Source organism: Ciona robusta, chromosome 3, assembly GCF_009617815.1.
Source record: "Ciona robusta chromosome 3, ASM961781v2".
Lineage (NCBI taxonomy): Eukaryota > Metazoa > Chordata > Ascidiacea > Phlebobranchia > Cionidae > Ciona > Ciona robusta.
Window position 1 is genome coordinate 6,329,352 of NC_143237.1, and position 16,278 is coordinate 6,345,629.

The window sequence follows — 16,278 nt, forward strand, 5'->3', positions numbered from 1 at the left end:
TTGCACGAATGCCGCCGATAATGAGTCCACCCTAGACTGCTACAGCTGCCGCTGACGACTGACGTAGCCAGCCTTCTTCGTTGGAAATTCCTGAGTACCCAAGAACTTTTGTGGCAGGCGTTTGCCGTTTACCATTAATTAGTCTTCAGCGTCGATAAATCAAAGTGACATACTTTTCTATAATAGTATAAAGGGTTTTAGGGTTACATACTTTAAAGTTGTAGGCCTATACCTTTCTATAAAAATATCGCGCCTAACTGTAAAGTACTTTAATACAAAAAAAGTGTATTGAACATTACAGCGAAATAAAAAGTTGCAAGTCATTATTTGCCGTGGCAGTTACTCATTAACAGGATAATGCCGGTTGCCAATTCAGCATTACCTGTGGATAGACTTTCCTTGTGGGCAGGTAAAGGGGGTACAAAATGTCAGTTTATACTTTTTACAATGGGACATGTTCAGGAAATGTGTTTTAAGATGAGTCACGAATGCAGTTAATCGCTCGTTTATGTAGTTCGATATAAACAAAACCTGTTTGTGTATGCCCGTAGCTTCGGCCGTTTTTTAGACAAACATGGTTTAATTTCAAATAATTTGCGCGAACCAATTATGGCATACTTTCACATAACACTGTGCAAGTAGCCTACACTAAACGTTGTTCCACCAATGAACTGAACACTTAAATCGTATTTATAAATACTCGCGGTTTTATTACTGTTCGAGGGTAACCGAAATCTGCTCAACTTTTGGCAGATCGATCGGGTTTTGCATTACGAAAAAAGGTTACAATGTAATTCCCCTTTCCTTTGGCGCAATATCACTTTAACAGAACAAAACAATATCTCATGTTGATCTTTCTCGCCTAAGGTAATGATGACTTTTGTAGCTAACCGAAGCCGCAGCCAAAATGCTTATAATAAATCTAAAGCCGATATTTTTATTTGCTGTGAACGTAAATTTTTATATTTTTATTTGCTGTTAACGTACATTTCGATATTTTTATTTGCCGTGAACGTAAATGAAAGTTAGGGCATTTAAACAGTTGCTTGTGAAACATAATTTTGGGGTTGTATTGTAAAATTGTACTACGGGGAATCCCCGAAAACAAAACGTTACTGTGTTTGTTATTAATAGGCCATGTGAACATTACTATTTTAAAGAAAATACATTTTTGTTGATAAACTTAAATTAAAATCCTTCTTTTTCCAAGAAAGGCATCCAGACTGCACCAGCTGTATTTATTGTTACAAAAGAGAGCTCATAAACCAGCAAAATGATCTTGCAAAACCCACACCCTACTGTGGTTATTCCAGATACCTCTATCAGCACTTACATGATGAAGAACTTAGCAGTCCATGGAAATCGTGTTGCATTGGTGGGGAGTTATAAACTACATTTGTTATTTAGTCTTTATTTATATTTTAAAAAAGAAAATTTATATTTTAACAATGTATGTCGTCCAACCTTAGATTATTATTTTACACGGTAAACATAAGTAAATATACTGGTTTTATCATCGCATGGCTGTGGGCAAGCTACCACTATTCCACAGTACCAACATATACATAACAAGAGTATACTCTGGTGCAGCATTAATGACTATAAAATTATGGAGACAAATCAGAAGTCCGGCGCCGTGGCATAGTGTTTAGCGCGCCTGCCTGTAACCCAGAGATAATGGGTTCAAGGCTCGATGCTGCTACCATGGTGGGCGTATGTGTCTTTGGACAAGACACTTAACGGCAACTGCTCCAACCCAGCGGTCACTAGTGGGTTGTCCAAATTATAAGCCATTTGTAAAGAAAATAAAAAAAACAAAAAAAAACAATCACCCACAAGGTAACATGCCTGGTAACTAGTAAGCTGGCACTAGGTGTTAAACCTGTGTGTCTTTTTCCGGTTACGCGAGGATAAAGTAAGTTACATTTACATTCAATAGGCTATATATACTGTATATAGTGTTTGATTTATTTTTACTTTATATTGCCACCTACTTTTCTAAGATTGATGGAGAGACTGGGCAAACTTACACATTCGCTGAGATTAGACAAGATGTAATTAAATGCAGCAGTGAGCTTGTACGCCTGGGTGTTCAACCTGGAGATATGGTTTGCATGTGTTGTGCCAACTGTTTGGAGTATGCAGTGGTTGTTATTGCTGCTGCAGCATGTGCTGCTGTGGTGACAACTTGCAATCCTAACTACACTACAGGTTATTGCATTAATGTATGAATGATAATTTGGATAACCCTTTGGTGACCATTTGGTTGAAGCAATTATTTCTAAAGAAGTGATTTTTTAACGCACATGTTAAACATTATTCGAATGCATCAATGTAACTTATCATTTCTGTTAAAGCAGCGCAACAACAGTCAATATAACACAGGTGCTGTTAATTTTTTATATTACTAAGTATGGTTGAAAGATTGGACAACCCATAAGGGACCACTAAGTTGAAGCAATCATAGAAGCATAATTAATTGCAAGTGTAAACAAACTTTCGATTTTTTTTAGCCAAAGCAGTCTTTTGCGGCTGGTCTGATACACTCCTTTGTATCTTTAACCATGACCAATGTTGCATTCAAATATGTTTCAGATGAATTGATCAAACAGTTATCGCATTCCCAACCACTAATGGTGTTTTGCAATGCCGATAATTACTCACAGTTGAAAAAGGTGGCTAAACATGTATCTTCAATAAAGGTATGTGATCTGTAACATTGTAGCATTATGTGTAAAACATTAACACATGCATTATATTCTCTATGGACGAGGTCCTTGCAGAGAACCTAGGATTTAGGCATGATTAGGCCCATCACCCAAATATTCAAATTATTTATACATAAAAGTATGAATGAATGTAATTTACGTACTTATTGTGGTCCAGCACATCTTTACATCTTCTGCATCGAACAAAACAAGATCCATCCAGGATTTAATAAGAGATGGAACCAGCCAGGGTAAGTGAAACTTTGTTACTCTGCTTCTGATTTATTTGAACAGTTAAAAGTTTTCAAATCTGCTAGATTTTTTGTATTTTAATACAAAACATTTTCCATAACAGATATTAATATTAATATTTTTTAGGTACACATTAATATTCACGCGCACTAGTAATTTTGCCAACCAATATACTAAGTTAGTAACAGTATATTTATTTTTAAGTCGATTTTTGACTGGAATATTCTGTTCTTTACAAGTGAGACCGGATTTGACCTATTATCCCGGTAACTTAGACAAATTAGATCACTTAATCATATATTTACATTTTTCACGTTTCATTTTTCCTGCTTTGTTTAGAATACCCAATAGAGAGAAAAGTGGAACCAAAAGAAGACACATTTCTTTTACCTTATTCAAGTGGAACAACTGGTTTACCAAAAGGAGTCATGCTTACTCATACAAACTTTATATCCATTATTGAACTAAGCAGGTGAACACCAAGTACAGTGTTTACCCGATAATTCAGTGTTGCCCAAAGTTTTCAATCTGCAAATCTATTAATTCTGTAGCTGGGTTTTAAGTGTCTTCTTTAACATATGCAACATAATAATATTTTGCAATAAAACCTAACATTAAATTACTCTTAATGCAACATTGTATGTTTGTAAACAGTCGTATGGGCAGTTTTTTATACCATCATAGAAAATTAGTATGTTTAAAAATTTCAGAGAAAAATGGCCAATTTAATCGATGTTTAATTTGTCATTATTTTGATAGGGTTGGATTCCCCCAAACTGGAAATGATGTTTTGCATCTTGTTTTACCTCAGTTCCATATCTATGGGATGATGATGACAATGTGTACTCTTGCACAAGGCTCCAGGATGGTCATTTGTAAAAGATTTACTGTGGAATCGTTTTTCAAAATGGTGGAAAAATATAAGGTTGGTTTTAAAGGCATGCATGTTTTTAGAAAGCTTGAAGCTGAAACTGCTGCAAAGCTTTACTGAAGTAAACTATAGTAACTTTTTCAGATGAGGTAGTTTAGATTAAGGTAATCTGTGTGTTTTATTTAAATTTAATAATTTACTGACATTCTTTCTTACCTGTTTAACATAGTTTTTTATTGTATACATATGTATAGCATATTATATAATTGTTTCTAATTTACTGACACTGTGCTGAAACCCCTTTTTTGTTTACATCATGCTTAATTAGCAATAAGATTTGATTCCCACTTACATGTTTTAGATAAACCTCTGTGTTTCTGTTCCACCAATGGTGCTTGCCATGTACAATAGCACCTTGCATTCCAAATATGACTTGTCTTCACTTAAGAAAGTAATATCTGGCGCTGCACCTTTACCACTCACTGTAGCTGAAGATGTGCAAAAGAAAATGAATCTCGAAATTGCCCAGGGTATGGTTAATATGACGATGCAGGCGGTCTGGTCTATATCTTAGGTCACCTTTCTGTGTTACCTGTAGGGCCTTGAATAAAAAATATCCCTAAATTAATTTTTAACAGCAAAAAAATATACTATCCCTAATTTTGTTTAACTATGTGTTGGTCCACACTGGAATTTCTACACGACATTAGTCAGTAATCATTCCAACCAGTAAGTTATATCTGTATTATATGATGTGCAAACTGTCCTTGCTTCCTGTGATTTAAAAAAATTATGTCTTTAGGTTGGGGTTTATCTGAAGCAGTTCCTCTTTCCACTTGCTATGTTAGTGGCATTCCATTAAATTCGGTTGGACTTTTACCGCCCAACACATTTTTAAAGGTGAATTACTCGACCCAGAATAATGTTTGATGTTTAATAGTGCTTTTTTTCTTGGGTCATAAACCTAAGAAAAAAATAAATAATTTTTTTATAAATTATAATACAATTGAATTGAATTAAATGTAACTTACTTTATTCACGCGTGACCGGATAATGGCAGTCGCTATAACACAGGTGTTCTGTTTTATAAATCTTGTACCAGCTTACAAGTTACCATGCATGTTACTTTGTGGGTAATTATCACTAACACTTTTTCATTTAAACATGCTTAACCTTTGTTAACTACAAAAAGGCGGTAAAGAACAGATACAGTTATATTGCTTGCAATAATACAAAAGCTAGGATTTAAAAATGTTGTTTACTTTTACCTTCACTCTGGGTTTTCGTATACCTTGCATTGTGTGGCCTGGTGGGATATTTCTTTTCAACAATACTGGAATAAACAAATTTAATCTTTGTTTAGTGTGTTGACCCTGATAGTGGAAGAGAACTCGGCCCAAATGAAGAAGGGGAAATCTGTTGTAAAGGACCACAGGTAACCGCATATGTATTACATATTATATAAATATAAAAGTCGTTTTCTGGCAGCGCGAGGATAAAGTAAGTTTACATTCATTCAACGGGTTTAAATTTTCTCTGCAATGTTTCGTAGTGCTAGATTCTGGCACTTTCTATATGGTTTATATATTACATTCTATGTTTGTTTTATTTACTTTGTTTTTTTTGACATCTTAATAATACCTAAATAATTATTTTGTTATTTTAAAAAACGATTCATCCCAATGCCTATGGTTCTGTCAATAAAATAGTAACATGTTAATGGCGTTTTAGCATTTCAAAAACATTTGCATTGAGTTTTTTTATATTAAGGTAATGAAGGGATATTACAAGAATCCAACAGCTACCAAACAATGCATTGACTATGATGGTTGGTTTCACACAGGAGATATTGGTTACTTTGATGAACTTGGCTTCATTTATATTGTTGACAGGCTGAAGGAACTAATCAAATATAAAGGATTCCAGGTCGCTTAAAATGTTTGTGTTTAATATGCTTATAGCTTAAATGAAACTAATTATTGTTGGCGCTTCAATTATTAAAATATTATTTTAGCGTATGTGTCCTTGGGCAAGACACTTAACGAGAATTGCTCCAACCTAGTGATCACTAATGGGTTGTCCAAATTATCAGCCATACATAAAAAAATGAAAAAATCCAAAAAAATAATCACCCACAAAGTAACATACATGGTAACTCGTAAGCTGACATGAGGTGTTAAACCCGGGTGATAACGACTGTCGTTTTCCGGCCACGCGAGGATAAAGTAAGTTACATTCATTCATTCATTCATTAGTGTGTTCCTGGGCAGGACACCTAATGGTAATTAGTTCAACTCTGTGTTTCTAAAATTCAAACAGAAATAAAAGAAAAACTAATACATAAACATCCACAAAATTGACATATGTGGTAACTAACTAGTATATTTTGGTTATCATGTTTCATACACCTTGTGCCAAATTACTAATTACCAATTAAATAACTTTGTTAGCTATTTTTTGTTTAGTTGCCAAAACATGTCTCTAAAAGTCTGGCACAACGATGCACAAGCCCACAAAGGTAGCAGAACATTGTGGGGATAAAACATTCGGAAACTATTATTTAGGTTGCACCTGCTGAGTTAGAAGCTATGTTACTGGACCATCCAGACATTACAGATGTTGCTGTCATTGGAGTGCCTGATGTAGAAGCAGGGGAAGTCCCTAAAGCGTTCCTCGTAAAATCAAGACCTTCTCTAACAGCTTCTGAAATCCATAAATTTCTGGAAGGTAAAAATATTATTTAACTATGATGCCTATAACCCAGAGGTACTGGGTTCAAGGCTCTTCGCTGTTACCATTGTGGGCATGTCCTTGGACAAGACACCTAACAGCAATTGCTCCAACCCAGTGGTCACTGATAGGGTGTCCAGATTATCAGCCACACATAAAAAAATTCAAAAAATTCAAAAAAATATTCCCCTACAAAGTAACATACTTGATAACTCGTAAGCTGGCAAGATGTGTATGAAAAAGAACTCCCTTGTTTAACGACTGTCATTTTCAAGCCACACGAAAATAAAGCAAGTTACATTTATTACGCGAGTTTCTTTTGTATTTTATTTCATTGAATTGTTTTACCTTCAGGTCGCGTATCCAAGTTTAAGTACTTGAGAGGGGGTGTGGAGTTTGTTGACATCATACCTAAGAGTGCAAGTGGTAAGATACTACGCAGGGAACTCAGAGCAAAAGAAAAACTTAAAAAATCAAAACTTTAATTTAAAGAACCAGTGAATAAATGAATTTTCTTCATGGCTGAATTTTAAGGTCAGAATTTCTGGATCTATAGATTAATTGAAATGACAAAACCATGTTGTTTAATGTAGCTAAATAACTTTAATTTGTTTATTTTCACATGACGGGCCAACGATAGTTGTTACAACACAGGTGTTCTGTTTCATACACCTTTTTCCCGAATATGAGTTACTATATGTATGTAACTTTAAAAATGATTGTATTTTTCTTGTGGCTGGCAATATTATGTAGCTTTATACAATATATGCAAACATGCAATTGTGTAATTAAAACTTTACCCGACCTCTTCACAAGTAGAATAGCCTAAATATAATTATTTTACTTAGTTCGGTTTCCTGAAAAAAAAATTAAGGTCTAGTGTGGGATGGTAGTTTAAACAACAAAGCATGATATTTTGTGTGTTGCTTAAGATATAGTATGGTAGGGGAAGATGGGACACCTTTTCATTCTATTTTCTCGTTCCGTTTGGTAGAAAACAAAGAACATTCAAAGAACGTATGCTCACGACTTTCATAAACCGTTGTAAATTGTTTAAAACACGATCAGATATACGAATAGTGTGGGTTTAATAAGGTGTCCCATCTTCCCCCACTCTACTATACTACGATACGCTATAGAGCAGGAATTCTTCCGGCGCCGTGGCACAATGGTTAGCGCTTGCCTCTATCCTAAAGGGTTTGGGTTCAAGACTTGTCGCTGCTACCATTGCGGGTATATTTGTCCTAACGTAAGACACTTAAGGGAAATTGCTCGAATCCAATTGTCAGCCATACGAAAGGCAAAAAATAAAAATTCTTAAAAAAAGAATTTTCGAGGAAGTAATCGTAACTTTATTTGAGTGACATTACGCTGGTTTTTATTCTTACGTGCTAAAGCGGGACCGAGGTCAAAGTGTATATAAAACAGGACACCCAGGTTATAAACAATGTCGTTGCCCTACCCCATTCCAGAAGTGCTTCTCGCATTATTTAGGGCGTACAGTTTGAGTCAGAAGGATATAACAGTTAAGTGTTATTTACGATCGAAATATTTTATTTAAACGATATTCGCTCAAATATACGAGTTTTCCCCAAAATCGTTCAGAAATTTAAGTGCTCAAAGTCTGAAACATAGGCTATGGCTATGGCACAGAAAAAATGACGTTGCTATAAACAAATCACATAAATAAACACTATAAATAAAAACACTGTCGTCATTTTATGCCGACACACAGTCGAGGAATGGCATTTAGTATGTCTCGGAAAGTGTTTAGATGCTACGTGTGTTAAAAATCTAAGCCCGTTTTTTGGTACATACTATAGTGATAGAACTATTATACCATTGGTATAACATTATCTATAACATTTTGTGTTGTTGTGCTGTTGCGTAATGCATTACAAGACTTACATGTCACGTTATGCATTGCAGTCTTTATATGTGTTTCGTTTGTTTTCATTTGTCTAAATAAACAGCGAAACGGACGGAAATGAAAGAAAAGGCGATAGTATACGTTTACGAATAAATGGGTTGAAAAAATGGAACACCAGCGTAACGTCACTCATGAATTTTAACGGAAGTTTTAAATCGGAGGTATATAGTCTAACAGGTGTGGCTTGCTTTGTACTGTTAACCAAGAAATCAGATTTTTAAGCCGACCTAATTTGCTTGTTAAATAAAACGAATCGCAAAGCGTGCGGTTTAACAGGCTAAAAAAGTATTTCGTAAATTTTACTGCGAAAGTGCATTAAGCGTAATCTAGAGCGGCCTAAGATAAGATAACGAAAACGATATTAACCAGGAACTACGAGGTAATTGGTAGTGATTAGCATATTGAATATAACTGCAGCAGTATAAAAATAATAAAGATTTTTACAGCAAAAAGTTTAGATTTTGTTGGTGTGTTCTATTTTGCTAGTACTATTATGCTAAGTGAAACTTTACTGAAATAAAGAAGATTTAAATAAAAGTACTTACACCGTTGGACGTACAGGAAGGTGCTTTTAGGAAGACCAGTGATGCTGGGTCTGTTTTTGTTTGTTTTGTCGGTTGTCGTTCCAATCTCCAACACACAAAGTACAGGTAAGAGGGTTAAATAAAAATAGCGTCGCAATGTCTATCAGTCTACATATATTTGAAATAGTGACCATTAGTTTAGTTTAGCGGGCACGCTGTGTAAAACAGAACATATGCGTGTTATAAAAACTGTAGTTTCCCGTGCACGCAAAAGCATAAAGCTCGTTACACATTCATTCATAATAGTTGTTAGGTCGGTTGTATAAATAAAGAATAAGTACAAAACTCGCAATAAGTTTCATTTTATAATAGATTATTGCGATATACTTCCGTATATAATTGAAATCAATGTTATATAGTAGGACGGGGTAATATAGAACACCTTTAGTACATTATATCCAAATATCCTGATCGTGTATTAAAAAATTAACAACGGTCTATGGGGGTCGTGCGGGTATAGTTTCATAATTCCTTGTTCTTTGCTTACTACCAAATGGGACAAGAAAATAGAGTTAAAAGGTGTCCCATCTCCCCCCACCCTATATGACCCTATATAGGCCTAAACAAAAAATCACAAATGAAAAGCTTTATATAACATACGCAGCATGTGCTGGCACAACGCTACCTACTGGAGAATTGACGCCTGCCAATTTGTTTACTTTTACTGATATGCGAGTCGCATGCTCTGCGAGTGGAATAACAGTTCGGTAAGTATATATACTTATATAAAAATCAAGTGCAATACAACACATGGTCAAATATAGTACATAGAATAATGTGGCATTTAAATGATATTCTTATACAGTATATTAACTTGTATTTTTCAAATCCGATCTCCAATAAAACTCAATGCTCTAATAAAAAAATTATTTATAGTTAAGTAGAAATAAAAGAGTTTAGCGTTCGAGGCTTGACGCTGCTACCATTGTAAGCGCATTTGTCCGCCTAAAATCACAACACGAAAAACTGCTCCAACCAAGTGGTTCCTTTCGGTTTCTGAATAAAGTACTGACGCTGTCCCACCAGCACGCGTTAAGATAGGGCACATTTTCATTCTATTATCTCGTCCCATTTGGTTGTAAACAAACAACATTTGAACAATTATAAAACCGTATTCTCACGAATCCCATTGACCGTTGGTAATTGTTCAAAACATGATCAGGATATTTGGGTATTATTTGCTAAAGGTGTCCCATCTTACACCACAGTATACTATATAGTGGCGTTTATCATTCATTTTTACTGCAAAAAATATTTATTTAAAATTTGAAAAACTCCGAACTCTAAACTTTCTGTTCCGTAGTTTAAAAATATAGAGATTTTTAATTAGAGTATATTTCAGACTCAAGAATTGTCCGCTTGAGGCTCTCGGTCATAATGCAACGAAAACTTTGGCGGTTGCCAACTCGGACATACCAACCGTCGTTGCAAGCAGTATTGCTGAAAACTGTAAACCTGTGTTAGGTGCAAGTACCGTCTACGCTGGACTGGACGCGATTTTTACAATCAATATATCGGACTGCAACCCCATTACCACGGTGGGTATGATTTAACTATAACTGTCGTTATTGTAGGTACTAAACATTATTTATCTGGTGAGTTTCAATAAAAATATGACTGTCCATATTTATAAAAACGATTTTTCGTCTCAAAATCATTTTCTTTTAAAACGATCATTTTAACTTCTAAAATCACTGAAGCTAATTCTAGATTTTTAACTGGTGGGCAGAAGAAAACAATATTATACATATACAGTTTGGGTGGGGACACATTTTCATTCTATTTTCTCGTGCCATTTGGTAGTAAACAGAAAGCATTCAAAGAGTTATAAAACCGCTTTCTTACGACTCTTATAGGATATTTGAATAATATGTGCTTGGGTGGAGGAGGAAAGTAAAAGGAAGGAGAATAAGAATACAATTTTATGATTCTTTAAATGTTCTTTATTTACTTCCAAATGGGACGATAAAATAGAATGAGAAGGTGGCCCATCATCTTTACCGACTCTACTATATAGGCTTAAGCAATGTCTTAACTGCATTTAAAGATAAACACGACACACCAAATCTACAACTACGCAGTACGGAACTATCTGAACCCAGACGTCGAGAGTTTCGGTCGTGCATTTGACATAAACTTTGAATTCAGTTGCATATATGTACTTAATATTCGAGTATCGTTGGGTCTTGGAGCTGGTGCACAAATATCAACGTAAGTATATGTTTGGTATACGCGAATATACTAACTTTGTTTTAAACGCTATAAATTATCTTTCAAAATCGAATTATAGGACCAGTACTGTGAGGTAAGATGGATACGGGTATTTGGTAACACCTTTATTATTCCATATTACCTAATCGTGTTTTTATCAGTTACACCAAATGTTTCTTTATTTTATGTGCTAACGGTATTGATCTTACCTCACAGTACTATAGGGTGGGGAAAGATGGGACACCTTTTCATTCTATTTTTTTCGTCCCATTTGGTAGTAAACAGAGAAAACTCTTATAAACGGGTTTATAAACCGTACCCTCATGACTCCTATAGACCCCCGCTAGTTGTTTAAAACTTGATCAGGATATTTGGATATTATGTGCTAAAGGTGTCCCGTCTTCCCCACCCTACTTTATATAACAATTACGCGCAACCAAAATAAGTGATATGTATTCTGTATAGGCATTTGTACAACTTAATAGTAAACGTGGTAGTTATAATCTAAAACAAAATTCATCTCACTTAAACTTTAAGTTCCCGTTCACTGTCCCTGTCATCAATCACCGCTGAGTTAGATGTGGCGATGGGTCTTTTCTCCGATGCTGGTTTCTCCAACCCAGTGTCTACCAATCTACCACTCACTGTACCAACTTCTATATACGTTGGTGCCACACTGACCGACGCCGGTGCAACTTATTTGGTTCTGCAGGTGAAATATAAAGCATTAACGTATGGTTTTTATATTAGTATATCAGAAGAATATAGCGTAGTATTGGTATATATCAATTTGACGCCATTACCCAGAAGTCAGCGCCCACCCCTGAAAAAGCAGACTTAATAAAACTCTTATGTTATATATTTCTTCGAATGTTGCACCGCTATAGGATTTAATATATCACGTTCGTGGATTCAAAAGCGACATTAAATCTGGCTTTAAATTCCGCATTAGGTGACGGTGCAATGACAGTCGTTATAACAGAGGTATTATGTTTCATACACCTAGTTCCCGCTTTCAAGCTACCCCGTATGCAGTTTTTTTGGGGAGGGTTTTTTAAATAGTTAATACTTTAACTAACTAACCCATTAGTTACTACGGAGCAAAGTATTTGCTTGGGGAAACAAAACCATAGCAATTTTGTACAAATAAACTTTCTAAAAATGATTTTCTATATACTATGTCTCAATAGGCAACAGTATGCTGGGCGACCCCATCTACAGATCCATACGATTCGTCACAATACCCTATACTTGACTCTGGGTAAGTCATATACCTAAAATATAACGAAAGAATTAAGCTATGGCCTACTATAATATAGTAGGCCGTGATTAAACCTAGTAATTTGTGCATATTTTCCAAAATTGTTTTACCGATTTTGGCATAAGAACCTTGATTCTACCGGGATTATTTTAAATTCTGTCAGAAAAGCGGAGAACTTTACAGTCCAAATTTTGTTTAAAATGGCGTTTAAAAATCGTATTTAAGGCTTTACACAAAACCGCCTCAAAACTTTGGCTGCATTCCTTTCAGTTGAAAAAATCTTGCCACACACCAAAACCATAGAGTAAATATAGCCTTCTCTGACTGCAACAGTATAGAGTAGGATGGGGGAAAATAGGACACCTTTTCATTCTATTTTCTCGTTCCTTTTGGTAGTAAACAAAGAACATTCAAAGGATTTTACAACCGTATTCTCACGACTCCCACAGACCGTTGTTAATTGTTTGAAACACGATCAGGATATTTGGATATTATGTGCTAAAGGTGCCCCATCTTCTCCCACAGTACTATATATCAATCAGGCCGAAACATCCTTTTTCTTTTTTCTATCACCCCTGCTTATGTAGACCCCAAAATGAACAAGAACATCTTTAATCACGAAGTTAAAAGTTAAAACCGTTGTATAGTAGGGTGGGGGAAGATGGGACACCTTTATCACATAATATCCAAGTATTCTGATAGTGTTTTAAACAATTAACAACGCTCTAGGAGTCGTGAGTATTTATTAATTATTTGAATGTTTTCTGTTTACTACTAAATGACACGAGAAAACAGAGCCAAATAGTGTCCCATCTTCCCCCACCCCAATGTATATAACAATTATTTGGTAATGACTTAACTCTGGCCTTTAAGTATCATGTCTGGTTTGATGCTTCTCGGTAGGACTTCACTAAACATAAAATATATAGTTCTGTGGGGGAAGATGGGACACCTTTAGCCCATAATATCCCAATATCCTGATCGTGTTTTAAACAATTAACAGCGGTTTATGGAAATCGTGAGGATATGGTTTTATAATTCTTTGAATGTTCTTTGTTTACACTATCAAATGAGACAAGAAAACAAAAAGTTGTCCCATCTCCCCCACCCTACTATATCTACTAAATATATAATTAACGACTATACATCTTTAGAACGTACCTGTTAATGTATAATATCCAATCGGTAACTTTATGTATAACACTACTCAGGTGTCCATACGTTGACCCAGCGAACCCAAATGCCATTGAATTGTACGAAAACTATTATTCGTCCCAGGCTAAGTTCTCGTTTAAATCTTTCCTGTGGTCAGGTCTCCCTGCTATGAGCCAAGTTATTTACGTTCACTGTCGGATCGCTGTATGCGACACTGTTCTTAGCAACACATGCAAAACTAAGGTAAGACGTTTTACTGTATTTCTTTTACAAAACATCGTTGTAAACTCAATTTAACATTATTTTAAAAGCAGTTTTCTATGATAAGGCACAATGCCAAGGTCTGTACATTCGCAATACCACCAAACTGAACTTAAAAGGCTTGTTTATAAAACGATAAAGCGTATACTTGCAATGGCGAGCTATTCTAAAGTACGAGTGCGCGGTGTCAAGTAACGCACTGGCTGCAATGGCGAATTTACAAGCGGCAGAAGCAGCCTCCAGCAGAACACGAGACATGCATGGCTACAGCGCGAGCACAGCAACCATCATTACCAATTATCTCGAATACCAATAAAGCAAGAACGGACAAAACATACAAATTGAAAAAGACTGAAAAAAATAACACATTTAAGTTTTAAAAAAAAATAATTATACAACGGCTCAGTACTGTTCAGATGTGGCTATTTTCTTGCAGAACGTAATGTTATTCCACTTTATATCAGTAATAACACTGTTTTTTTGTAGAACTGCATTGGAACAGCTGAAATATCGGGTAGAAAAAGGCGAAGATCGGGTACGGGTATTTCCCCACACGTCATATCACTTGGTCCAATATCAATCGACGGTTCAAGAACGGCTTGTGCTCGCGTAAGAGTGTCAACTATCTTTCTTCTGCTGAATGCATAATTCGCCTGCTTAGATTTTACATCTGTTGTACCGCTTTTCCATTCAAACACACTTTTTACCCACCAGAATGTAATAGAATGTGTCTGTACGGGGGTCGTAGATAAAGTACAGCGAAAATCTGTTACTCTTTGGTAGCTGTTATACGTATACATCCAAAGAGGCCCCGTCAGGAAATGGCATCACATATTATTTAATTGACGAGTTTCCTAGTTTTGTTGTAGTTGCTAATCTGTGGTGTTTTATACATATTTAAAAGCCACAGCAAGCAAAATGCAGAGCTAGCCCATAAAAAGAAACATGTTAACTTCATGAATTCTTAAGGCCAAGTATTTTTACACGACAGGCGAATGGAGGATGTAAACATCTTTGTAGCGTTGATATATTCGGGACAAGAACATGCTCGTGTCGGGCAGGATATTACCTTGGTATTGATGGGATGTCGTGTGAACGTAAGTCATTTATCAATATTATTTACTTTAAACCTGCATTATAACACGTGTTGTCTGTAATACACATAGGGACGAATTTATAGGACCGATTTTTTGAATTGTTTATATGGAAATAAAAATTTACTTTTTACTAAATTTATTCTAATTTAAAGTGTCTCGTAAACTAACTATATGTTTAACCTTTGAAACGACGTTCGGGTTAAAATCCAGCTCACAATATATGGTGTAGGGTGGGGGAAGATGAAACACTTTTTCATTCTATTTTCTCGTCTTATTTGGTAGCAAAATATTAAAAAAAAGTATTTTACTGCCTCCCACAGACCGTTGTTGTTTGTTTAAAACTCGATGAGAATAATTGGATATTATGTTCCAAATGTGTCCCATTTTACCCCACAGTACTATACATCAAATACACCGTCCTATATGGGTACATGTCTGCGTCTTCAAGTGTGACACTTTGCTGATATGATTGCTTACTAAATTTGTTCCGGTGTTTTCCCGATCCATTCGCTATAAACGAGTAAACCACGCAAAATATAAGCATCAATACTTAGGCCGTGATGACGCAGTGTTATTACTGATCTTCGTTTATTTCACAGTTCTGGCTGATGAGGACTGGGAGTTGATGAAAATGGGCGAAGAAAACATAACATCCGATGACGCTTTGCCAGCAGAAATAGCAGTTCTGTTCATTGCGATTGTTCTTTTGCTTGCTTCCCTTGTCAGTTTTTACGTATTACCGAAACGATGGCAACGACAACGACGGGCAAGAACAAGGGACTAGCTTAAACTATTTAAACACTTATTTAGTAAAGGAATTTCTAGAGTGTTATATATTACATATATTAGATTCGCTTTGTATACAATGTAAAAGCACAGGTAAAATTAATCATCAGTTTACACACCTAGGCGTACATCCGTTTACCACTGCTTATAGATAACAGCATGCCCTTATTTTTTTGCGCTCTGCAAATTTACGTTGTAGTTGGTTTAGATAACTTAGTTGTTTACATATATATTAAATATCTCTTTGTTCATATGTATATATACTATATTAAAGTTTTACTCAGTTATTTCTTATGCAATTCGCTAGTAAGCGAGAAGAAGACAAAGTCGAATATTTTGGAAGATTTGGAACTATTATAGAAGAGATCATACTTACCGGTTTGCACATACGTTGTAAATTCCACCATAGATATTTAATCATGTTTAAATGTT

General features: G+C 35.4%; 2 protein-coding genes across 3 annotated transcripts; both read left to right on the plus strand.

Moving 5' to 3' along the window:
• Positions 1-133: 133 nt before the first annotated feature.
• LOC149738612 (uncharacterized) lies at positions 134-7,409 on the plus strand. Of its 2 annotated transcripts, none has more exons than XM_089874480.1 (13): positions 134-409; positions 1,211-1,375; positions 2,004-2,211; positions 2,596-2,702; positions 2,887-2,959; positions 3,300-3,432; positions 3,720-3,885; positions 4,193-4,361; positions 4,634-4,731; positions 5,195-5,266; positions 5,602-5,757; positions 6,396-6,558; positions 6,916-7,409. In XM_089874480.1, the coding sequence occupies exons 2-13, from the start codon at positions 1,274-1,276 to the stop codon at positions 7,044-7,046; spliced, it is 1,578 nt and encodes a 525-aa protein (XP_089730606.1). In that variant the 5' UTR covers positions 134-409; positions 1,211-1,273; the 3' UTR covers positions 7,047-7,409. The 2 variants fall into 2 exon arrangements, with proteins under 2 accessions (XP_089730606.1, XP_089730605.1); XM_089874479.1 differs by having other exon boundaries at positions 1,215-1,375.
• A 1,024-nt stretch (positions 7,410-8,433) lies between these two features.
• LOC149738613 (uromodulin-like) lies at positions 8,434-16,248 on the plus strand. The gene is made up of 10 exons (XM_089874486.1): positions 8,434-9,141; positions 9,680-9,782; positions 10,418-10,613; positions 11,123-11,286; positions 11,824-11,998; positions 12,477-12,547; positions 13,759-13,945; positions 14,450-14,572; positions 14,955-15,060; positions 15,660-16,248. The coding sequence occupies exons 1-10, from the start codon at positions 9,078-9,080 to the stop codon at positions 15,842-15,844; spliced, it is 1,374 nt and encodes a 457-aa protein (XP_089730612.1). The 5' UTR covers positions 8,434-9,077; the 3' UTR covers positions 15,845-16,248.
• The last annotated feature ends 30 nt before the right edge of the window (positions 16,249-16,278 follow it).

Coding starts and splice junctions, on each gene's coding strand:
- LOC149738613 (XM_089874486.1), top strand. CDS start 9,078: ATGCTGGGTCTGTTTTTGTTTGTTTTGTCGGTTGTCGTTCCAATCTCC. Junction 12,548..13,758: donor TACCCTATACTTGACTCTGG/GTAAGTCATATA, acceptor AACACTACTCAG/GTGTCCATACGTTGACCCAG. Junction 14,573..14,954: donor CAAGAACGGCTTGTGCTCGC/GTAAGAGTGTCA, acceptor TTTACACGACAG/GCGAATGGAGGATGTAAACA.
- LOC149738612 (XM_089874480.1), top strand. CDS start 1,274: ATGATCTTGCAAAACCCACACCCTACTGTGGTTATTCCAGATACCTCT. Junction 2,703..2,886: donor AACATGTATCTTCAATAAAG/GTATGTGATCTG, acceptor ATTGTGGTCCAG/CACATCTTTACATCTTCTGC. Junction 3,433..3,719: donor TCCATTATTGAACTAAGCAG/GTGAACACCAAG, acceptor TTATTTTGATAG/GGTTGGATTCCCCCAAACTG.